This window comes from Alternaria ventricosa (genome assembly GCF_023758065.1).
Source record: "Alternaria ventricosa strain BMP 2768 chromosome Unknown scaffold_11, whole genome shotgun sequence".
Taxonomy (NCBI): domain Eukaryota; kingdom Fungi; phylum Ascomycota; class Dothideomycetes; order Pleosporales; family Pleosporaceae; genus Alternaria; species Alternaria ventricosa.
The window spans coordinates 228,651-252,310 of NW_026055691.1; the positions used below are offsets into that span (position 1 = coordinate 228,651).

The 23,660-nt window shown below is 51.1% G+C and overlaps 10 protein-coding genes across 10 annotated transcripts; 4 read left to right on the plus strand and 6 right to left on the minus strand.

The window, feature by feature from the left end:
• Positions 1 to 1,711: 1,711 nt before the first annotated feature.
• Positions 1,712 to 2,656, minus strand: J4E93_006563 (uncharacterized protein; the record flags this gene model as incomplete). The annotated part of the gene is made up of 1 exon (XM_049344476.1): positions 1,712 to 2,656. One exon carries the CDS (start codon positions 2,654 to 2,656, stop codon positions 1,712 to 1,714), a length of 945 nt encoding a protein of 314 aa, XP_049198130.1.
• A 699-nt stretch (positions 2,657 to 3,355) lies between these two features.
• Positions 3,356 to 4,583, minus strand: LAP1 (Leucine aminopeptidase 1; the record flags this gene model as incomplete). The annotated part of the gene is made up of 2 exons (XM_049344477.1): positions 3,356 to 4,333; positions 4,392 to 4,583. 2 exons carry the CDS (start codon positions 4,581 to 4,583, stop codon positions 3,356 to 3,358), a joined length of 1,170 nt encoding a protein of 389 aa, XP_049198131.1.
• Positions 4,584 to 4,928: 345 nt separating this feature from the next.
• Positions 4,929 to 6,459, minus strand: J4E93_006565 (uncharacterized protein; the record flags this gene model as incomplete). Its single annotated transcript, XM_049344478.1, has 2 exons — positions 4,929 to 5,489; positions 6,148 to 6,459. The coding sequence occupies 2 exons, from the start codon at positions 6,457 to 6,459 to the stop codon at positions 4,929 to 4,931; spliced, it is 873 nt and encodes a 290-aa protein (XP_049198132.1).
• A 1,661-nt stretch (positions 6,460 to 8,120) lies between these two features.
• On the plus strand, positions 8,121 to 8,916 carry J4E93_006566 (uncharacterized protein; the record flags this gene model as incomplete). The annotated part of the gene is made up of 3 exons (XM_049344479.1): positions 8,121 to 8,220; positions 8,279 to 8,511; positions 8,566 to 8,916. The coding sequence occupies 3 exons, from the start codon at positions 8,121 to 8,123 to the stop codon at positions 8,914 to 8,916; spliced, it is 684 nt and encodes a 227-aa protein (XP_049198133.1).
• Positions 8,917 to 9,357: 441 nt separating this feature from the next.
• Positions 9,358 to 10,451, plus strand: J4E93_006567 (uncharacterized protein; the record flags this gene model as incomplete). Its single annotated transcript, XM_049344480.1, has 3 exons — positions 9,358 to 9,363; positions 9,566 to 9,872; positions 9,922 to 10,451. The coding sequence occupies 3 exons, from the start codon at positions 9,358 to 9,360 to the stop codon at positions 10,449 to 10,451; spliced, it is 843 nt and encodes a 280-aa protein (XP_049198134.1).
• A 1,926-nt stretch (positions 10,452 to 12,377) lies between these two features.
• On the plus strand, positions 12,378 to 13,613 carry J4E93_006568 (uncharacterized protein; the record flags this gene model as incomplete). Its single annotated transcript, XM_049344481.1, has 1 exon — positions 12,378 to 13,613. The coding sequence occupies one exon, from the start codon at positions 12,378 to 12,380 to the stop codon at positions 13,611 to 13,613; it is 1,236 nt and encodes a 411-aa protein (XP_049198135.1).
• Positions 13,614 to 14,632: 1,019 nt separating this feature from the next.
• On the minus strand, positions 14,633 to 15,592 carry J4E93_006569 (uncharacterized protein; the record flags this gene model as incomplete). Its single annotated transcript, XM_049344482.1, has 2 exons — positions 14,633 to 15,283; positions 15,335 to 15,592. The coding sequence occupies 2 exons, from the start codon at positions 15,590 to 15,592 to the stop codon at positions 14,633 to 14,635; spliced, it is 909 nt and encodes a 302-aa protein (XP_049198136.1).
• A 477-nt stretch (positions 15,593 to 16,069) lies between these two features.
• Positions 16,070 to 17,410, minus strand: J4E93_006570 (uncharacterized protein; the record flags this gene model as incomplete). The annotated part of the gene is made up of 1 exon (XM_049344483.1): positions 16,070 to 17,410. One exon carries the CDS (start codon positions 17,408 to 17,410, stop codon positions 16,070 to 16,072), a length of 1,341 nt encoding a protein of 446 aa, XP_049198137.1.
• A 784-nt stretch (positions 17,411 to 18,194) lies between these two features.
• J4E93_006571 (uncharacterized protein) lies at positions 18,195 to 19,488 on the minus strand (the record flags this gene model as incomplete). The annotated part of the gene is made up of 5 exons (XM_049344484.1): positions 18,195 to 18,636; positions 18,691 to 18,822; positions 18,940 to 19,121; positions 19,175 to 19,279; positions 19,333 to 19,488. The coding sequence occupies 5 exons, from the start codon at positions 19,486 to 19,488 to the stop codon at positions 18,195 to 18,197; spliced, it is 1,017 nt and encodes a 338-aa protein (XP_049198138.1).
• A 1,080-nt stretch (positions 19,489 to 20,568) lies between these two features.
• Positions 20,569 to 21,528, plus strand: J4E93_006572 (uncharacterized protein; the record flags this gene model as incomplete). Its single annotated transcript, XM_049344485.1, has 3 exons — positions 20,569 to 20,635; positions 20,692 to 21,114; positions 21,170 to 21,528. 3 exons carry the CDS (start codon positions 20,569 to 20,571, stop codon positions 21,526 to 21,528), a joined length of 849 nt encoding a protein of 282 aa, XP_049198139.1.
• Positions 21,529 to 23,660: the final 2,132 nt, after the last annotated feature.

Sequence of the window (23,660 nt, forward strand, 5' to 3'; positions counted from 1 at the left end):
ACTCTTGTCGTAGGTATCTGAATGATGAAAGCACGCCTGACATTATCAAGGACATGATTTCGCACAACAACACCCAACTCCATCATTTGTACTGGAAACATCCATCGTGGTACTTAGACCGTTGTGATATTGAACCAATGTACTTGCGGCTGCCTCCTTTTCACGTGTACGCAACCGCTAATTCTACCACTAGGCTTCTTCACCGCGAAGGCGGCCCTATGCTCTTGGCTCTTGCACAAGCTCAATACGAGGGGATGAAGTTTTACTTCCCTCGCGAGGTTCGGGATCTGGTATGGGCCCAGGTTTGGGACGAAGATACCATTGAAGACAGCCTCGTTTACATGCGCAATACGATTAACGCCACGTGCCAAATGTGCATCAAACCCGAAGACCTGAATTGTCCATATCATTTATGTCTCCCATTCTTTGTGCGACCGGAGCTGGTCGGACGGGAGATGGCGACAGAACTAGTGGAGTCATGGTACTACGTTGCAGCGACCAAGCACGATAGACTACTTCATGCGTACAATCCCAAGGGTGTGAAGGAAATCATCTGCAGGGACGCTTTTAACACTGGACGCGAGCCGGCCCAGTTCATCAGAAATCTGGAGATCGACATGACAGTGGACGAATTTGTTCCACCACAGGCGCCTTGGGAACAGGGAGTAGAGCGTTGGGGAAAAATTGGCAGTGCAGACCATCGTCGAGAACTCATCACCGAGCCTCTTTTCAAGATCCAAAACAAACGGAATTTCAAGCTGGTAATTAAAGTCAGCCAGAAACATATTCGGCTTAATCTCTGGAAAGAGGTATTTGACGCGTTGAGAGAACCCGTCAAGGTGATGAAGGACGAAGGGGCGATCGTGAAAGCCACCTTTGTCTACAAGGAAGGTTATTCTATTCATGACGGTGTGGTAACGTACGACATTTTGGATGCTATGACACAGCCCGAGGAGGAATGGAAAGCGAACGCCGTGACCTTTTTTGATGCAGTTCGTTCTCCTTCGATCTCTCTTTGCATCCAGCTAACCAAATGCGTCAGCAACCCGATGTTTCCGATATCCACCGTTTGTACCGGGATGAGAATCGCCCAGATTTCGATCCCGACAGTGAGGTGTATCTCACTCAAGAAGAAATCTACGACCGCCAGGAATCAATTATGGATTCGATCATGTACGCTGACAATTATGACGGACCTCCGCCCCATAATTTTCTGCGCGAGTACATGGAAACTGGGACTTTGAGACATGAGGAAGGGGTCTGTCGGTGCCCCGATTGCATTCCGCGCGTGGGAGGTCAACGGGCGACAACACATTATTCGAGCGACGAGGATGACGAGAATGGTGGCCACACCTACTACCATTATGATGATGATGACGAGGAGGACGAAGAGGATGATGAGGAAAGTGATGAGGGTGATGATAATGGAAGCTACGAGAATGCTGGAAGCCACGGTGAAGAGATGGATGATGTTCAAGGCGGACAGCAGTCAGGTGCTTCTCATCAAACGTAAGCTTGTTGAGGCATATATCAGGATACGGTCCCAAAGTAGTCCTACAGTAACAATGAGACTAAAACCAGCCGTACCTTGCTTCTGGCTTTCCCGTGGCCTAGGGAAACGAAGGTTCCTTATCTCTAAAATAGATTAAATCAAAGGGCTAGGCACCAAACCAAGCCCCGCTATCGCGCTCTCATTCCGCGTCTCTACATCTCAATCTGAATCATACGACTCATCCGAACTACAATACGGGCTTTCCTCGTCGGGGCAAGTATTAGACCCATCATCTGAGCCAGTGTCAGATCCGTCCTCTGAATCCGTCTCTGGATCGTTGCCGAAGCAGTTGTTCATTCTGTTGGTTGTATCTTCGTGATGTTGAGGGTCGTAATCCGGATTGTCTTCCACAAGATAGTCCCTGTGTCTGACCTGGATGCACTGTTGTCGCGGGTTGAAAAAACTTTCTATCACATATTCCTTCCATTCCGCATTGGGATATCGGATATGTGAGTTGAGGTCGTACTTTATAGTCGAAGTCCTGTCTGGTTGGTAGAACCATTGAACGCGTATGTTCCGACTGTGTTCCTTGAAAGCTGTCAATACGGGTCGCAATAGTTCAAAAATGGGGGTCCAGAGGTTGAGTCGGATGTTTCTCTGGGGCAGTCGGATGTAAAGGTGGAAGTCGCGTTTATGAACGATGCGAAGTAGTTGGTCAACCATGGCCTGCGCTTCGGCCGGGCTAGCAACAAGGTCCTTAATGGGGACCTCAACAATCAGTCCTCTCAGTACCGCTGTAGGCTTGAGACCAACTTTGAAAGCATCTGCAGTGAGTAGCCGGATTGCCTCAGAAAGCGTCGTTGCGAAGAGGTGGCGGTAATTCGATCCGCCAGGTACCATCTTGTACCACATCTCCAGCGCCTCGCGCGCGGTCTCAAGTCCAACGTAGGACTGTTTGATGAAGTGTGGAGCTGCCTTGTGTCCCATACATTCCTCCAAAGTTCCGAATTTACAATAGCAGTCTTCCTTTACAAGGTCGCACAGGTAATTGAAGGACTTGTCCGCTGGAGCGATTGCGCCGCCATTCGCGCTCCAGAGCTCTCCATAGATCATTTCGCGTATCTCACGTGGCAAGAGACGTTGCATCTCATCGCAGAAGGCCATATTCCAAGCTCGACTGTGAGATCTTACAGTGGCTCGCGACGTCCTTGGAACAAAGCGTTAGTGTGTTGTACGTTTGAGAGCGAAAACAATGCATTCTTCCACATACTTCGCGTATAGAGCACGCTTCTCGACCAGAAGCCGCATTCTTTCCTTTTTCAATCCTTGAAGCTTGTTGTTGATGGAACTCGTCTGTTGCATAGCCCTATTTGTAGATCAATTCATGTACTCCCAAGGGTGAAGGGAAGAGCGTACTCTTGTAATTGTTGGTACGTTCGCGATACATCTTCCTTCTGGCGATTCTGCTTGCACCTGCATGCACTCATCTTGTTCATCTGAAGTAGTGACCACGACAACGTGTGAATAGTATCTAGGAACTGGGGATGTGTTTGACCAGACCGAGAAAGATCAGAATGTGGGAGAGCAACGTTCGTTCGGGAATCTCAGCTAGCCATGCGGACGCGGCTCCGGGATGAGGGTAAACAGGTCACCACTAGGGCATTGTGTTAGCGCGTACGCCCTACACCGAATCACATGTGCAGCGACAGACGCATTCATATACACCATATGGAGTGCTCGATGTTTTGGAGGATCATTAACAATACGTTGATCCATGACTGAAAAACCGCTGGCTGTTCGTGCAATAACTACGAAACAATCATGTCGACGGCGGGAAGTAAACTTTATCTTACTTCATCGCCGCTAGTCAAACTTGGCAAAAGCAAGTTCATACGCCAGAGCAAGCGTCATACGCGCGTGCTGAAGCATATGGTCGAAGCTCAGATACTCAATCTTATCTTCGGTTGTGTGTATCTTGTTGTCGCTATACTTGAAGTCGGACTCAATGACGAAGGCTGACGGGTAGCCGGCTTTAGACGCGCTGGCGTGATCTGAGCAGGCGTAACCGCACTTGGTCAGAACATACGGAATGCCACAGTAGACAGTGATGATCTTTTTGATGAACTCGGTGAGACCGGGGTCAACGAAGTCAGTAATGACACCAACAGACTCAGGCTCGCCCGCGTCCAGCGTCTTCTGGACGTAGCCGGTCATGTCCTGCTGAAGCATAGCCTTGACCTTGCGAGCCTCCTTCTCGTATGACTGGAAGATGGCCTGCGATCCTAAGAGGCCTCCTTCCTCAGCAGAGTACCAGTGGAACTCAATTGTGTTGTCTGCTTCGCCCTTGAGAATCTCTTCAGACTTGAGGAGTACGCGCAGCGCTTCGAGGATAGTTACGGTACCGCTGCCGTCGTCGTCGGCGCCTGGGGCGGCCAGGAGAGCTGGGAAGAAGAGATTGATGCTGTCCTGGTGAGCGCCGATGACAATTGTCTTGTCGCTCTTGCCAGGGATGGTGGCGATGATGGAGGACTGGCCCCATGGGTGAGGGAACGCCTTCACGGAGGCTTTGACAGCGCCTGCATCCGCGAGAGTCTTGTTGACCTGGCCAAGGAGCCATGCCGAGCTCTCGACTCCGTATTTGGACTTATAATATCGCGTGTGGAACGAGGTGAAGGTCTCGAGATGCTCGCGCATGTTGTTCTTCTCCAGCTTCTTGAGCAGGGGAACGATGGTCTCGTTGTGTACAGGCTTTTCGGGGAACTTGACGCTTTCGGCTTTGAACCGGCGGTCGAGCGTGCCGAGCTCTTCATTGTTCGTGATGTCGAAGAAGTTGATGTTTTGCTGCATCGTGTCAGCGGTAGGCTCCACGTGTTCTGCTGTCGGTGCTGGAATGTCATACCTTACGCAGCTCCCACTTCTCATCTTCGGTAACCCATCTTGTCTCGCCCGGAGACAGCTCGATAAGATATTCGTCTGGCTCGATGATAGTAAGCTGCGGCTCCTGCAGGACCGCCTGAGGGTCCTTGGGATGCGAAACTGCAGCTGCAAGGGCTGCAGTGTACAGAGGTAGTAAGATCGTCGTTGACTTCATGTTTGCTGGAGTGTAGATGCTAGCAAGAACCGTGATAACGTCTATGGCAGCTGGCACGGTGGCTGGGTTAACGCGATGATGCGGAGATAGCGGCGGAGCTGTCCTGTTTCAGCCAAGCGCGTCCACGGGCAGATCATCCGTCACGAGGTCACGCTTTCCTCTTAGTCGCTGCCCAGGTACACACGTCAACCATTGACATTCCATTATCTAGAGTACCAGACTTCCATCTATTGCGCATTCAGATGCATTCTTCGAAGTGAGGATTGCGCACCTTTCAGACGCCCTTTGAGGCTCGATCAAGCCCTGGCAATTGAAATTGTGCAACGACAGTACCTTCAACATCCCTCAGCACTTATGAGCCTCAGACCCCGGCTTTGTATGTCTCTTCGGCGGCGTGCACAAGCCTGAATCGGTGGCTTCCTCTGACGTGAGCGAGCTCTCTCTCGCATTTCTCTTAGGTGCCAGAAGCGTGTCTGAGTACGAGCTTTTGCGCTTCCTTGGCTTAAGTGTCGCAGACTGTTTCTCATGCTCGCCATGACCGATCTTGTCGCTGGAAATGTTTTCCTGTACCTGGTGAACGACCTTACGGAAAGCTTTCGCTGGATCATACGGTCTTCCAGGTTCGGCGCGGAAAGCCTTCGCTACATCGTCTCGTCGCTCAAGCTCCACGTACTCCATTCGCCGCACAAGAACCCCGGCCTCCTTGAAGACTGCGGGCAATTGTCGGGCAAGCATCTCAACCTGAGAGTTGCCGAGCGCCTCTTCTTTGAGCGAGAAGCGCAAAACAAGTGAGGCTTTTTCCGGTTCTTCGTTGCGAAAAGACTCGTCCCGTTCTGGATTTGGATCGAGTCGTCCAAGCTCCACATTACGTTTGTATCGCTGTAAGCGATCCCACATCAGAGCGGCCTGTGTTGTTCTCTTAGTGTTGATTCTTTCCCACAGTTTGATGACTGGAAATGTTCCACCCTTTGCTTCGAATAAGAGTTCGCGAAGCGACTCACACAATGCATGAGTAAAAGATTCTTGTCCTAGCCCACGTGTATACTCGTCTGCTGAAGAAGCCGCTAACAACTGATAGTTTCGCAATTCTTCGTTTCTGCCTTTATGGGTCACAGCAGCAGTACTCGCGGAGCAGCAATCCAAGATAGCTAGTGTATCAGCTGCTGCGTGTAACTTGAGAGGTGCTTCTGCTTCATCCCAGAATGCTGTAGGAGCATAAGCATGGCCACTGCTCTCATCCCAATTTCGTGACCTGCTACGTGTTAATGACCGAATGCTGGAACTCCTCAGGCTACCTACGCAGATAACTGCAGTCGACTGCAGCCCTTGTCATCCTCGATACGGACACCATGGCCCGTGTAGTACATAATCAGCAGATTGTCTTCGCCGTCGTGTTCGTGCACATGGGTCAATATATGGTGGTTAAGGTCGATCTGCGGATTCCGGCTGTTCCGAATTCTTCTCACGGTACATCCGAACCCGAAGCCAGTTGTGAAAATCGTTTCAAGGAGACCAATCTGCCGCTTTAATTAGGCAATTTTCTTCGAATGATGCGCAGACTCACCTCTTGCTCGTGGCCTTTGAACTCGTCGACACTCTCATCCCAACGTATTATCAGCACTTCAACCTTGCGATAACCATTGGGTATCTGAAGTACACCATTCGACACATTTTGGAACAATGTGCGCCGCTCAGCCTCGCGGTTCAGCTCCCTCTTGGCTTCTTCGTTACCCGGGTCGAGGAAGGTGAGATCGTCAACAGTGACTGGTACCACGATAGAATTCTGCCGGGAAGGATTGATTGGCTTAGGGCTCTGGCAAGGCTCGGTAGTCTTGGTATGCGCAGGTCGTGCAGTTGACTGACGTTGCGCAGCCATATCTCAGGTGATACAGCAGACTACTGATTGTAGGGCTACCCATCAGGAAGCGCCCTTCTTATGTTATCCTATCGTTACGTTCGTCGCTGTGATTCCTTCTGAAGGACCTCCAGCGGCGGTGCAAACACGAATTGGAACAACTAGGGACAGCTTACGTTGGCGTTTACCGGCCCCAACATCGCATGCTTCCCTGAGAACTGCTTATCAGAATGCTTGCTCATCCATTGGCTGTCCCAAAGCTGAGCGGGCGCTCCCTTGTGCCACAAAATATGTCCTCCAACCACAACGCACCGACCCCACCAAACTGTCATGCGGACAATCGTTCAGCTGAACAACATGTGATATGAGGCTTAAAGGTGGCATATTGGGAACGGTGAGTTCGCTCAAATAGAGTTTGTCATTGCACAGCCTTCCTCATTGTATGCCTTGGGAGCCTCAGTCTAAATAGAGGCCGGCTGCGCCCGAATTACAGCTGCTCAGCCTGACCTCTTGTATTCCGAACCTAACAATTACGCCTAGCCATCGAGTTCAAGAAAATTGACCGGTCATGGCAGATCAGGTAAAGCCTCATTATCGTCATCACTAGAGCGCTTCACACTGACCGGTGGTCTCCACCTGTGCTTAGAACGATATTCCCGAGAGCGAGCAGAGCAAGTCGGCGGCGATCACTAATCTCGATCCCAATAGGGTACGCAGAGCTCGCTCAATTGAAAGTGAGCGCCACTGACACATTCCATCAGCGCAAGGCAGGCTTCAAGGAAGACGACAAGGTCAACATGAGGGTGAGCAAACGTGTGATGATCGACGGAACAGAGGTGACGCGTGTCAAATTCGATGCATTCACCGTTTCTGAGCGTCGTTATCACCAGAGTCGATGGCAGTACAAGTTGAAGGACAGGAAAGGCCTGCTGTACAGTGAAGGTGAAAACTGGTTTTCGGAGAACAAGCTCAAGCCGACATGAGATATGATTCGATCTCTTCAATTTTGCCTAAAAGAACCTAGAATGCGCCACAGTAATCAGGTATCCCGGTTGGCTGCCTCAGCCCTAAGCTGTGCGCCCTCTGTTGTCCTTCAACACGTAGCAAACATACCTATTAAAGCGGAAAATGCCGCAGTTAATCTGCTATAACTTTCTTCTAATCAATGTTTTGTGATGACACGTTCAACTGGTATTTAACTACACTGGCAAAGCGAAGATGAGTTCGCAAGGTAGGAGCGGTTTGGAAAAGTCGAGTCTTTGCAGCGAATCGCAATCCTCGGGGCACATATCGATACCGATTGAAGACGCCAAACCAGAAGATTTTCATGGTAAAGCATCCACAGTATCGAGTCCCTAACTGCGCTGACTTTAAAAGAATCCGAACTTTCACCAGCGGAGGTGGAGAAGGAGATACGCAGCACTAAAACTATACCTCGTAGGTCTTCACGAATGATGGCGGATATCTAGTCTTACTAATCATGCGAAGTAAAAAGCTATTCGCTTGGGTACCCTCTCCAGGCCGCATTCCAATCAAGTGAATCTAGCTGGTCGATATATCGCGGCTTCAGTTATTTGCATGCCCGCGTCATACTTCAACTCCAAGATGAACTTCGGAGTTTGGAGGAGCAGCTGACAGATCTCGATGAGATGGACTTGGAGAATGGGGATGGAGCTCGTCTGATGTCTCGAAAAGACGACCTTCAGCAAGCCAGGAGGGAGGAGACGCAAAGTGTACGGGTGGGTCTCATAAGCACCATACAGCACAAGCTTGTCACCTATGGTACGTCATCTCTCCACCAACTACTTCGCATTGATGTGACGATCTGACTTTCTCTTAGACGACATACTCGCCAAAGCTCGTGATCTCAATACCTTCCAGCGGCCATCAAATCGCGACTACCATAGCTTTCGGACTTGGTTCTGGAACGTTAAGCCGCTGAACTATGAGCCTGAAGAAGATTTCATCAAGCGTCGTGAGGACCTGGTCTCGCTGCGTCATGGCCGCGAGTGGTCCGGGTTCGACGGACTGATTGAGACGTGCATACGTAAGATGCATGGTCCTCTCACTCAGGTAAAATCCGCTCTTTACGAAACCTTTGCTCATCGTGACTAACCTGTCATCAAGAAACTGTTCGCGACCAAGGAGCTCCGCGAGAAGACAGATGATAAATGTCTATACTACTATTCGCAGTCTCGGATTGAGAAGCTCGTCGGATTGATCATCACACTCATCATCTTCATCCTCCTGGTACTCCCAGTTGTCGCCATGTACAAGCTGACGTCGGTGGGTGATCGTAACTCCACCTTCGACGCCGTTGGGATTCTGGTTGTATTCACATTGCTGTTTTCAGCCGCCATGAGCTTGCTCACAAAAGCGAAGCGCCACGAGCTTTTTGCGGCCAGTGCCGCATACTGTGCCGTCCTGGTCGTTTTTATCAGCAATTTCAGCAATGACGGAAGTCATCAAAGTGGATGAGCCCGTTTAGACACTCGGAAGGTGAGCAGCTGAGTTCCTGCCATCTCTCTTATCGTACATTTTTTAGGCTGTGCCTGCTGAATTTTTGTGTTCGATTCCTGGCCTTGTGCCTTCTACGCGCGCGCGATGTAGATTGTCGTTTAGGGTATGGTCATTCGGGAACTCTTTCCAACATGAGATGTTTCAATCGCAGGCAGTGATGTAGGAAACGAGTCAATCACCCTCAGTGTATTCTTAATACAGTCCGTTTCCTATACTGGTTTGTCAGTGGATAGATGATTCAATGCGCCGCTCAAATGGAGTGCTATGGACAGTGGGCTAACTCCGGGATCGCGGACTGCCAGCTGTCCAACATCCATGTCGGCGGCAACGTCATCACCTCACCGTGCGATCGACTTATCACATCTACTAGCGACGTTTTGCGTATCAATATTTTTCTCAATGCAGGTATCAAGCTCACGCGTGGAGTGATTGTGCGCGATGCGGGGGGGGGGGCTTTAACTCCGGGCGACGCCTTCCTAACTCCGGGCGAGGAAGCCCATGAGGTTCTTCGGCTGCCTACGTATAAAGAGGGGACAAAGCTGACACAACGAAACAACGGTGACACTTTTCCCAAGAATATATATACTTGTGTCGGTACCCGAGCCAGCATCACAACATCGGAACCAAAATGGCCGACTCTTCGATCGTCTTCATCACGGGCGGCAACACTGGCATTGGTTACGAGACCGTAAAGGCTCTTTATGCTTCGCCACAACCACACACCATCCTGATGGGTAGCCGCTCTCTCGAAAAAGCCGACGATGCCATCTCCAAGCTTAAAGGTGAAGTCTCAGAGTCCAAATCAGATATCGTCCCCGTTCAGATCGACATTGAGGACGATGCGTCGATCGAAAACGCTTTCAAGAACATCGAGAGCAGTTATGGTCGCATTGACTCGCTGATCAATAATGCCGGTATGTGTTGCCCTTTTCCTCTGCAGTGCAATGGACTGATGTGTCGAAGGCGGATCTTTTGATGCCATTATGCGCAAGGACCCTAGCCCCAAAGGCATCCGCGCAGCTTGGGACAGAAGCTACTCCCTTAACGTCACTTCCACCCAAGTAGTGACCCATGTTTTCGCGCCCCTATTGATAGCCTCCAAACACCCTAGGCTTCTCTTTGTGACTTCTGGTCTGTCTTCCCTCGAAACCTCTTCCAGTAGCTTCAATTCCAAGCTCATGAACGCACCGCCGCCAAAGGGTTGGCCCAAACCACCATCCATGGCCCAAACAGCTTATCGCTCGAGTAAGGCTGGGATAAACATGATGATGCTAGACTGGACACAAAGTCTTAGCGTGGATGGAGTCAAAGTCTTTGGCATCAGCCCCGGATTTCTGGCTACGGGATTGGGAGGCATGGGGCCGGAAATGTTGAAGAAATGGGGTGCGGGCGACCCAAGTATTGGGGGCGTGTTCATCAAGGATGTTGTGGAAGGGAACAGAGACGAGGATAGCGGCAAAGTTATCAACAAGGATGGTGTGCAGCCTTGGTAGCTGCGCTATCTGCGGTATGATAGGCCGTCGGCTGTCGCACAACATTCGCATATCTACTATTCTCGGTATCAGTCCATGGTTTGCTAATTTTCAGCCCCCAAATGAAGACGGTCCCTATGCCAGTATTGTTTTCATGGGAGCACCCTTTCATTCTCTGGGGCTATTTTAAATCGACCTTTCGTGCATGTGTCGACTCCTCCTCCGTCTTCGTGTTACAGCATAGCTTATAATAATATGCATGATGCTGTGTATCCAGGGAAGGCTGACCCATCCGCAGGCACCATTGCCACGGCGTCCAAGGCCTTTGACCCTCATGAGCTGAAACTCGATGTAATTGTGCGGTGAAGAAACCTCCCAAGATTTACCACTGCATTAAATCGCAGGTAATGTGGAATATGTTACCCATACAGTTGACGTCTGCATCTTCGTGTGGGAAAAGCAGTGAGACTTTCGCTGCTCAGCCTTGTGCCTTCGTCCTCTTATCTCTCCGCGTTCCCCGCCCCCACTTCGAAGAACACAAACCTATTATCTTAGCTCTGGCCTACTACCCAATACGGCTAATGCTATCATCGCAACAAACTGCGCCTCGCTGCAAGTCGCTTCTACCTTTCCAATGGTTCGTTCTACACCGTGGAAGCATCTTAACGACAAGTATGTTCGCGCAGCCGCTCTATCAGACGCTATCTCGTCCGTTAAATATAGAAGAGACAGCAGGTAGCAGAGTTATGAGCTGCATTGCGTACTTTATCGTGTTCTGGCGATGCACAACTCTTTACAATCTGCTTCGATAGCTAGATACATACCTTCCACAAAAACATTGTATACTATTACCAATAACCTACTTCCAATCGTTAACAAGACCCTGTATATCTATTGTACATCTCCAAGATAATATTCGTCACCCTAAAACGTCACCTAGATACCATGGCATCCGAACACGAGTCAGTTTACCTTGGGGTCTGGACAAATTGGTCTCATGGCTCGATAGCCGGCCTCACACTCACGACTACTCTTCAAAATGGCGGTCTGCTCATCGCTTTCCTTGCGCTGTTCACTACGTTTACTGGAACCTGTTTCTGGACCATCGTCTCATTCGCCATCCATCAGAACATGAGCCGAACAATACCACAAAGTGCATTATACCACCAAAAGCAAGCGATACTTCGCAACTCCGAGACCAGTACAGCGGCTTTATGGAGACTATCAAGAATGTCTTGGGCCTGGCGGAAGGTGGTGGTTCCGCCCGCTTTATTCAGATCGGTGTCATTACCACTAGTCCTCAGCTTAGCGACCTTTTGCGCTTTCAGTACAGCCGGAGTATTCTCTTCGCGAGTAGCCACTACGAGGGGTGGCGAGGTTCTTCTCGTTGGTGACAGATGCGCTACGTTGAACAGTTCCCTGTTCACCGGACAAAACTACCGCGTAGCTCAATCGTATATTGCCAGTAGGACCAGAGCAAGCGCCAACTATGAGTCAGTTTGCTATAGGAAGTCGGGGTCAGCAGATAGCTGCCGCAAATTTGTCCGAGATACCCTCCCTGTGACGGTCACGACTGGCATTTCCTGCCCCTTCCCGGGCAAAAACAAGATATGTCATTCTCCGACAGCGGCCCTCCGTTTGGATTCCGGGTTCCTGAATAGTCACTCTGATCTAGGTATCAATTCGCCACCTTCCTCAAGATTTCTCTATCGAACCGTTAACGAATGTGCCCCAATACGCGGCGAGTGGTACACATACAGAAATTCAACGCAACCCCAGTGGAGTGTTCAGTTCCTGTATGGACACTATAATGAAGGTTTCTGTGAAAGCAACGACCTTGAGTGCACTCTTCAGTTTGCTGATGCGAACACTCATCGAGGACCTTTAGGAAGCGAGTACTCGGTTTCGTAAGTCCTTCTCGTCGATCTGATACTTCTACAACTAAACATGCGTACAAGTGCCGTCACACGCTACAACGTTATCAACAACGACGAAGTCTTTTCAAACGATGCCTGGCGGCCAATCCAGGACCTGGAAGTTCCTGACGCAGACCTCGGTGTGTACTTCCTTCAGATGAAGGATATCAGGTATCTCGAACCCGTCACCGACTTATGGTTTGAAGCTCTGGACAAGGTGGTCAACCGCGGTAAGAAGTTTGGGAACCAGACTTCTTACGCTACCGAGCTGCCAATCAGAGCACTAGCATGTGTTCAGCAATACCAGTTTTGCCGGCCATCCTTAGAAGAAGTCGAAAACTGTACGCCGCTGAATGGTATATTTGAGGCCACAAGAATAGCCTCCTCAACACTCTTTCCACAGCCCAAAGATTCTGAGAGATTCCTTTGGTCCCTACGCGCCATCAGGGACATGGCCGGTGGCTTCCATGAACTCGTCAGACAGCTCAAGGGCGGATCGCTTCTCGCGAGTGATTATGTCTCAGATAGTGGGCAGGGTGGTTTACCAGACAATCAGTGGGAGCTGGAGCTGGAGCATTGGTTCAAATTCACGATGGCCGACTTACAACGGGCCATACTCGACCAAGCGACCGGTCCAGTTGTCTCAGAGGCTGTGCCATTCTTTTCGGCGCCCACCTCTCCGGAAGCACGAGCGCTCTGTGGTAGTCAGAAGATCCGAAGTGATTCCTATACTTCGTTCAACGTGCTCGGCCTTATATTAATGTTTTCCATCGGAGGCCTAATTATGCTTATCGCTGCCGGTCTGCCATCTGTCACTGCGCGTTTGCAGCGAAAGAAGCCATTTTCCAGTATCGAGTGGGTCACAAACGATACATTGCAGCTACAGCGGCTTGCACACGAGGCTGTCGGAGCCGGACAGTGGCAGGGCGCGTGCGATGATTATCCGCGAACGCGAAAGGGAGATCTTCTGGCAGTGATCGATATATCCAAGAAAGAACACCCTGTGCTCCGAGCTCCCGCAACGGCCGAGATGGTGAATGATGCAGAGCAAGCCGAGGATTTTCAGGACGAAGAACAAGGTATGGAGGAGCAAAGAAGCGGAGGAAGCGTCGAAGAGCGGAGTGAGGGCCTCAATGTAGCAGGTCCAAGAGAGGAAAGAAAGGTGGAGTGGCAGAGGAATGACTCAATCCACGAGTCTTTGATGAGTGTCGAGATCCCGCGCGTCTCCTTGGAGCTTTCACATCGCTTTGCCGCTGAAATATGTTAGTGTTCTTATCAGAATTCGATAGATGTGGGAACCATGCAATCTCAAAAACGACGCGCATTGTCAGAGAGCACCACGTAATCTCGTGATGTGAGCATGTTGATGAACGCAGGAGCAAAACGACGCGCGTAGCAAAGATGCCACCGATGCAAGTGCAGAAGATGACGTGACGCGTGCCTCGGCTATGGAACGTTATCGATAAGGCGCCCTCTAGCCTGGTACCCTTCACCAGTACAATGCAACTCTTCATAAGTAAACCGCATACCCTCCAACGTAGAAAACGTTCAGATGCCGACCACGCGAGGGCAAAAGCGCGACGCAGAAATGGAGGCTGCCCTGAAACTTTTCTTCTCAAGCCCGCGCTTTGCTGTCGCCGGCGCGTCGTCCGACCCACACAAATACGGACATAAGAGTACGCTAGAATATCCTCTCCCAGTGCTACCTGGATTTTATCATCTTTAACACGATATCACAGTATTCGCTTGGTATCTCCAGCACTCCCTCCCCGCAACGCCTTTGAACCCGCGAAGCCCAAGTGTTACCATCTTGAACCGTGCCCACACCACCGTGCCTTCCCCGACCGCTCTTCAGGACCCACCAGCATCCAGCTACTCCCTGTCAGTCATTACGCCACCTGCAGTGACGAAGCAATTGCTCAAAGAGGCGAAGGAGGCTGGAATTCCTGCTGTATGGCTCCAGCCTGGAAGTTTCGATGCCGAAGTTCTAGAGTACGCGAAAGCTAACTTCAAGGCGGCAATTGGCGGCAATGGTGGCAGGGGAGGAGAAGGATGGTGCGTACTTGTTGACGGTGAGGAAGGAATGAGGTTAGCTGGACGAGAAGCGTCCAGACTTTGAAGTGAAACGAAGGTCGACCGAGTAGTATGTGTTGCTCCCTACTCTGGCTATCGGAGGAGTTTCGATGATGTTTACGAGTGATCGAAATGTACTACAATTCATACTAGGAACATATTATGTGTTTGGATAAGTCAAGTTTGCCATCCCACGTCTACGTCCATTGCTCTTTAGCCTTTCTTCCACGAGCTCTCCGTCTTGAGCCAAGTCTCAAACTCCTTCATCTCCGGATGCATCCTCTTACACTCCTCAATATCTGCACCGAACCCCTTCTCGCGAAACCAATCGAACATGTACCCAAGCTCTTTCGACATCCAGCACAGCGCCCCCGCGACAGACCGGTACGTCATCGGAAGCTTTTCACCCGTGCTCTTTCCAAAAGTCTCCTTGAATCGTTCAAACGAAAGTGTGTCCCCTGCTAGCGACATACCCTTGTTTTGGTATACCGAAGTATCGTGCTTGAGGAACGCTTGGGCGGCGAAGAACCCAATGTCACTAGTACTGATAAGTTGTAAAGGTTTCTCCTTTGGCAGCTTGATTGCCCAACTCGTTGTAAACACCTTCCCAAAGAAATCTGGAGTCAGATTCTCGTAAAATGCCACAGGTCGTAAGACGGTATATGTCATGTTGCTTTCTCCGGACTTGGAGAAGAGATGTTGCTCGATGTTATGCTTCGTGATGAAATGGGGGACGGTTGTCGGATCCGAGTCTGATTTTGCACCGCCTCGATCCGCCGAAGAGAAGACGAAGTGCGATACACCGTTCTTGATAGACGCATCTACAAGGTCCTTTCCTTGCTTCTCCTCATTCTTTCCGAGCGCCTGTACGAGTATTTAGCGAAGGTCGACTATCACCGCTGGAAACATGCTCACCTGAACACTGAAGACTCCCCAAATGGGCATCTTAGTGGACTCTCTCGCTGCCTTGAACATCTCGTCGGCTGCATCGAGGTTTCCCGTGACGAGTTTGATCCTCGACGACTTCTTTTCGAGCTTCTTGGAGGATGACGACTGGGCGTCCCGGGTGACTGCTAGGATTTCGTATGGTGCGTCCGATTTGAGCAGGGCATCAACGACTGAACCACCTTGTTTACCAGTCGCACCTGTGATGAGGACTGCTCTGAGAGCCATTGAGGGCTAATCGGATATTATATAGTATAATCAGGAGAAAAAGAAAAAGGTTGCGACTTCGTTCGATTGAGATTGAAGTAATTCTTACATCTTTTATAGACAAATCGTTCTGCCATGTTTGTTGGCATATGCGAAATCCAGCCCTGCTGAGCATTGCTCGTACACATGGTGTTGCGCACCGCGACCGTGCGAGCCGGCGGGTTGTTCGCCCGCTTCTGGCAGCAGCTGAGACGAACGCCGCTGATTGGTGTTCGGCCTTCCGAACAGCGAACGCGAGGCGGCTTACGGGATCGATCTGCCCAACTTCTATCCGGTCGCAGCTCCGTCGCATCGTTCAAGCAAAGGATGCATCAATAACTGAGTGACAGTTCTGTGACTGGCCGTACATCAAAGCGCGAAAAAGGGTATATATGTGCCAGACAAAATCGATCTTAACTTCCCAACATGGCGTGCATCATATCAACAAGCCCAATAAATTTACATTTCCTTCGCGACAGCCTCCAGGGACTCCTTAAAGATGTTACAAGCCTGGCTCAACTCCTCCTCGCTGATCGTAAGTGGCGGGATGAATCTCAGCACGTCGAACACCGAAGTGCTGAGGAGAAGCATGTCTCGCTTGACGCATTCCTGCACAATCTTCGGTGCAATTTGTGGCTGGCTCTGAGCATGTTGTGCAGCAGTATTCGATGAGTCGCGTTGCAGTTCTGGGTTTGCAAACTGGACACCGACCATGAGACCCGACCCGCGAACATCTTCGATCAAGTTACCGGCCTTGGTGCCAGAAGCTTTGAGATCGCGGAGGAACGAGAAGATCTGCTTGGAGCGCGCGGCGACGTTGTCAAGAATTTTCTCCTCGTGGAATGCTTTGACTGTTGCTGTCGCGGCGGCGCATGCGACCGCATTACCCGCATATGTGCCACCCATGGATCCTGGTTTTTGGAGGTCCATGAGCTTCTTACTGCTCGCAATACCGGATAGAGGGAATCCGTTCGCAATGCCCTTTGCGAAGATGAGAATGTCTGGTCGTACGCCAGACTCCTGCACGAACCACATGTGTCCCGTGCGGCCCATACCAGACTGGACCTCGTCAGCGATGAAAAGGACGTTGTGCTCGTCGCAAATCTGCCTGACGCCGTGAAGGAACTCGGGTGGTGCCGGGACGTAGCCTCCCTCGCCAAGAACGGGCTCCAGAATGACAGCTGCGGTATCTGCGGGAGACGTCTGCTGCTGCAGGGTAAGCTTCAGTTGAAGCAGTGCCTGGCTCACGAGCTGCTCCTTCGGTGTGTCTGGAGACATGCCGAACTGGCTGTAGTATGGGAATGCTGACGCAAAGACGCCACCCATCAGAGGTCCATGACCTTCGCCGTAAATAGTTTTAGATCTCGTCATCGAGGCTGTCGCGTTTGTACGACCGTGGTATGAGCCCTGCATAACGATGATGTTCGGCTTCTTTGTTGCGGCACGGGCCAGTTTGACGGCTGCTTCAACTGCTTCTGCACCTGAATTCCAGAAGAAGACGGTATCGAGCGATTCGTGGGGAAGTATCGGGATGAGCTCTTTGAGAAGAGCGATCTGGGCGGAGCTGAAGCCAATGTTGACTTGGGCGTGTGTGATCTTGTTGCATTGTGCCGCTGCGGCAGCGCTGACTTTGGGGTGGCAGTGACCAAGGTTCACAACACCAATGCCGGCCGTCATGTCAAGCAGCTTGACGCCCTTGTCCGTGGTGATGAATGTGCCCTTTCCATCTTCAAAGACATGTTTGGTGAGGCGACCAATGCCCTTTGCAATATGCTGCTCGCCGAATGCTGCTGTATCCATCTCAGAGGACGCTGGTCGTGTAGTAGAGAACGGTCGTCGAGGTGTTGGGACGCGTCGCGGAAGAGTGGGTACGAGGCTGCGTGGAGCTGACAAGCAGCGTCTGGATACCGTGGCGGCCTTCATTATGTATCGTGGGGATTGTGCTGCTGCTTTCGATTGCCGTGTAGGTCAAAGTGGTGGGGTTCGGGTTGAGGCGGCCTGACGTAGCTAGCACGCTTATCGCCGAAACTAGACGCCCTACACGCGTTCTTATGACCTTCACGATCATTTGCGACGGCCAACAACTCACTCACTTCGCTTCTACTAACTTCTTTAGGTAGTACAAGAGACCGTCTGCCAAGACTTCTTACTCAACGACAAATTATCTACACGCCCCACACGCCTGAGACATTGTCTGGTAATCGGCCTGCAGCTGTTGTTTGAGCAGAACTTTCCTGTTGCTAGGATAATACTGATGCCTCTATCGAGCCAGCGGCAAATACACAACCACACATAGCAACTTCGCCGAGGTGCACTATCTGGGCGGACTACATAGGTCTACGGTTCCCGTTCGAATATAGAACGTACGATCAACACAACCTATGAGCTTGGAAGACACCGAGATCTCTCTGGTCTAGCTCGTGGTTCAGATATGAACCTTCTCCGCAGCCGTCACACGTCTATCCTGCACTTTTCCACGCCGGCTCTGATAAGTGTACAGAGTATATCATGAGTCTACCGCGTTCGCTATCACTACCTAAGACTCGCGCTCATTTCATTAAGTTCTCATCATAAGCAAACAGTCTCAGACGTTGCTTCCCTCCTTACGATCCCAAGCCATAGGCCCCGGGTCTCGAGGACCTCCAGCAATGACCGAAGTTACTGTAAACTTGGTCTCCTTTATGATATTCTTCTGAGAGTCTCCATCACTATTATCGGCCTCGTCGTTGTCGCCTAAGGTCTGGAACGTGTCCATGGCTATCACGCGGGAGCGCGAGGTGGGCTGCCGATTGTTTATTCCAGATTGGTATGCTTGTCCGCCAGATGCAGCAGGAGTATTGGAGCCGGCGGATACCCTAATGCGCAGGGATAGGAGAGGGCGAAGAGGAGGTAGCGAACCGGCGATGAGGCCAATGCCGACTTCGGTCAAGGACCAGAAGCCGATTTTGCCCGTACTGTACATGAACTCGCCAGGGTCACTGTAGAGTGTGAGGTACTTGAGGCGGACGATGGTAGCACATGAGGCACTGAGTCAGGATTAGTTCTTGATACCATAGCATGAGGGATCGTCAAGGCCTCACAAAGAAGCGAGCGCAAGCATGACAGCAACTGAAGCTTTCACAGCTCCCTTCATCTGGACATTCCAAAGCAGAATAGCCGGCATGATCGAGAGACTAAAGTCCGCAGTGATCTCGATGGCCGAGTAGAACAGACTGACGTTGGTATTGAGTTGAAGGTTGCAGGTGCCATTAGATTCACCCCATAGCGTGTTGATCGGATGGCCGGCAAAACGTTAGCAACGATATTTCCTACTTGTAGAACAAGTCAACTCACAGATGTTTGCAATTCCTATGCAGAAGACTAAAGCAGCAACCATGGTAGCACCAATCAGCGCCCATAAAGCCCACGTGAAGAAGCGACGACCAACAGCGATGCGCAGAAGCGCTACTGCAACACTGATCTTGACGAACATGGCGCTGACTGCGTAGAAGTACTCTGCGATGTAGAAGAGCTGAACACAGTGAGTATGGAGCCTATAGCATTTCGTAGATAGGGAGTATGTACCTTTGTTCCTTTGGATATTGTCACCGTGGGCAGCTCTCGTGCGAACTGTCCAGAGCCATAGTGACAACAGACGATGCAAAGAGCAGCTGTCACTGAGAAGAGAATCTGCAGCGAACTATCAGTTGGCTTATCCCATGCTGGTGGTGCTGGGTACTTACAGTTCCGACGAGCATGAAGTAGTCATCCATGCCCCACGCTTTCCTCCACATCCGTACCCCGACTCTTATGGAGAAGACGATCCAACTCAACACGAGCAATATGATTGCGCAGTACAACAACGCCACTCCATCTCTGGCCACTTCGACAGTCGTCATGTTCCTTGCGCAATGTTGACAAACGTATCAGAGACCGAGAAATGAAGCAAGCAGATGACGAACATGAGACCGGTGGCAGCTCGCCGGATGACATATATTGGACGTTTCATCTCTACCACTGTACCACAGGAGAACCCCAATTTTCTGTCGACTCATGTCGTGGATCGTGAGCCGTGCAAACAGGGCCTCGTGTTACGTCCTAAGGTCGCGGGCGCTAGACGTAAAGGGCTTCGTCTAGATCGGATCTAATGTGTCAACTATCCGCGGAGGATGCCCTCGGGAATAGCTTAGTGTATAGGACTGCCGCGTGGTCCGAATTGTTTACGTTTTTTCCGACACCTTGCTTTGTGGAAGCGAGCATCAATGGAGCATGGTCCCACTATGGGCTGCGGCGTCGTAAAGAGGAGCTACCCGCATCAAAGACGCCTTATGCGTACCAGACTTGCTATCCATCTAAATCGTCGAAGTACCCGCGAGGCGTTGGTGACCCGTAGTGACCGGTACATGGGTGGCAGGTGTCGTGATTTTCTTCCCCTGTCGGGCCGTTGCTAGCTTAAGTGGGTCTTACAGCTGGTCCGCCCATGGACGCGGTTCCAACACTGGCCGGCGCCACGCTCAGACTGCCTGATTAGAAAATGTTCGTCCCAAGACGGCAGCAAAGTTGGGTGGTCACCTGGTTCAGGCGATTACCATCGCGCTTCGTATCTTGACTGATAGATGCGCAGTCGCGCGAGTGTGTTGCGATGTTGATTGAGCAGCCTCGAGGTCGCGGTTGGCTTGCCACGAGCGGAATCCTTCCCTGCGGATGAAAAAAACGGGCCCCGTACGAAGTCCCTCCCGAGCTCGCTGTGTTCCTTGTAAATCTCCGGCAGCTCCTCAGATTTCGTTTGAGATGATGTTTCTGGGCCCAGAACACGGGTAGCCTCACAATGCCAGCCCATGACTGTTCCAAATCAGTGCGCTCTTGCATGAGCTCGAGCTGATGCGCCGGGGCCCCGATTATGTCTGCATATTATCCTCTTCCTTTCTGTATTTTGCTGAAACTTCCATCTGTTTACTCTCACCATACCTAGCTCCGCCATGACATCGTTCCAAATCCAAGACTCTGACCTGACGGGCTTTCAGGGCAAAGTTGCCGTCATAACAGGTACCTTGATTCGGCCCAATCAACTTTCAGGTTCCAGAACACTGACAATGCCGTAGGTGGGTCGTCTGGTATTGGTCTCGCCACAGCAGAGCTACTGCTCTCTCTAGGCGCACTAGTTGTGACTGGTGATATTCAGGCACCACCGGCGTCTGTGGCTGACTGTCACTTCGTCCAAATCGACGTCAGGCGCTGGAGCGATCTAACGAAACTATTCAAGGCCGCGAAAGAAAAGCACGGTCGTGTTGACTTTGTGTTTGCGAATGCTGGAATTGGGCCACGCGCAAATTACTTGGCTCTCGAAGTCGATGAGAACGGTGACCCCAAGGAACCAAACGATGACACCTTGGACATCAATCTGGACAGTGTTGTCAGGACCGTGACACTCGCTACCCATTATCTGAAGGGCCAGGCCGAGGGGGGGTCTATTGTCATCATGGGGTCCAGCACCGGCTTGCATCCCGTCCGAGCAGTTGATTATTGTGAGTAACAAGTTCGTCGATCACGTTTGAATCTCTCACTAACAGCACGACTCAGCGACGGCCAAAGCGGGTGTTCTAGGCTTTGGTAGGAGTTTCGCGCTGTTGGTGAAGGCTGCCGGTCTGCCTATTCGCGTCAACACTCTCGCCCCTTCATGGACGGCAACTCAGGTCTTGCCCGATTTGAAAGGTTTGCTAGATGCGGTTTCGCACAACTGCCAGTCTACTTCAGTCGTTGCCCGAGCAGCGGCCTACTTGATGGTAGACAAGTCTCGTCACGGAGACCTCATCTTTGCCTGCGACGGAAAATACACAGAGATCGAGAAGGCTGTGCTTGCGCCAGCGTATGCGACTATCAAGGGAGACGGATTAAGCGACGATGATGTCCTGGCGAAGGTCTTGGCGCTGGGTAGCTAGACATCCGACTGAATCAACGAGCAAATTCTGAAGTATTGAAAACGGATTTAACATGGATGATGTGAGTTGAACGATTGGAGAACCATAATCTGGAAGGGCGACGAACCCCTGCCAAGACTGTGACTGCTATACCCCTTCGGGTTAAATCGTCACTAATGATGTCATGTTGGCCAAAACCGAAATCACTTATTCCCGAGGTCTGCTGTGTTTCTGCTTAGGCATGAACTACTATTTGATGTGACCGTCACGAGCTATCCGAGTCTAAACACACTGACTGTAGTAATCGCCGTTGGCTTTGCACGTCGACCCACTCGCACAGCCTGTACATCCACTATAGGTTTTCCCGCCACACTGCCCATACTTCGCAACTTCGCATATGGGCGCAGCCAGCACTGTGGGCGTAGCAGATGCGCTGGTCATCATGGTAGTGGGGGAGGCTGTGGCAGTGGGTGCAGCAGTGGGTGCAGCAGACGGCGCGGGCGCAGAACCGCTTCCATCCCAAACAGCAGGGCCAGGGACAGGATAAGTGGTTGCTTGCTTGGCTTCAGGGGAGTCAAGGTTGAAAGCGATACCGGGTTCTGTTCCAGTGTAGGCGCCTGGGAATGAAACAAGCGCTGATGCGGGAGGAGAGGCTGTGCCTGATCCTGTCACGGTGAATTGAGCGCACTCGGGATAGACTGGAGAGTATCAGTTTGAGCATCGACATGGCAATGTGGAAAACTGGCTCACATTGCGGGTTATTCGCCTGATGCACAGCGATGAGCTCATGACGGATCAAGTAGTCACCTGCTGCAAGTGTAGCCGGGATAGTGACTGTGGCATAGAGAGTGTCGAGGATGGCATCACCTGCCCAAATGCCGGAATTTTCAGTCCCGGATATGAGGCCTTGCTCATATATCTTAACTACATCGCGGTCCTGTTAGAGATGTAGTCTACTTAAGGGATGTGTACTTACACCACACTTTACCAGCTCCATCGAAGCCGTCACAAGATCCCGGACATTTGGCCATGTATACAAGAAGAGAAGTCGGCCTGTGAGTCCATTGCTTCCAGTGTGTCTTCAATTTGGCACCAGCGGCAATGGTGCCAGTCATGCCTGTACCGAGAGCGCCGTTATTGTTGCAGCGGATGTTGACTGTCTAGAATAAGTGAGCTTTTGGTTGATGTACGCTTTTGTAGGGTCGTACTGAGAGGTCTTTGATGTACATGGGGTCGTAAGTCGAGTACTGTCGCTGAATGGACTTTTGACCTGAAGCTGAGTTGTACGGTGACCATCTTGGAATTGTCAGTACATGGGAAGAGTGCGTGTGAGAAGGTGATGTACCCTTGGTAGGTTGTGTCTCCTACAATATACTGATCGACTCCTCCATGAGCGGTCGCAGTTGCAACCAAGGAAGCAACCGCCGTCAATGCCGTGTAGAACTTCATTATGATGTTGTAGAGCAAACTAGAGGGACCGATATTAGATAGCAAGTCGATGCGCAAAGATGGGCGGTGGTACAAGCAGAGAGTGCACCTTCTCATATACTTTCCGTTTGGCCCCGTAAGCCACACCAGCGCGTATCGCGTGAGAAAACCGGGTATTGTGTTGCCTCTACGACGCAAATCTCCACGCGTACCGTAGATTGATGTGTGATACTAGTCCATATGCTTGGTCCGTCACAGCCGCATGGCATCTCGACCTCTGGAGGAGTTTGTGCGACCGGGCCGGATCTGGGCAATACTGCATAATCCGATCAATGGGCCAATGGTGCGAAGAAGCACGCTCGACTTTTCTGGTAGTCTCAACGGAGCAGACAGCCGTTGGGGAATGCATAGATGAAGTGCGCAGGGATGTAAATAGCCGGAGGTCACATTTCGCGGGGAAAACGGTAGCGTGTACCCATGACTTGAATGCTTGGTATATGAGGTGTGGGTCATCTATAATTTAGGATGATCTTGATCACACATGGCCGCTGCTTGTTCGACCATAAGATATGAAGCTCAGAGCTTGAGTATCTCATCGGGTTCGTTAGCGACAACATCACAAGGGTTGTGAAAATGGGCTGCACGCGCAAAGTGTAGCAAAGACCTGGGTGTGAAAGTATTAGTATACGGTACTGATTTGAAGAGCCGCTGGCTGGAGAGAAGAG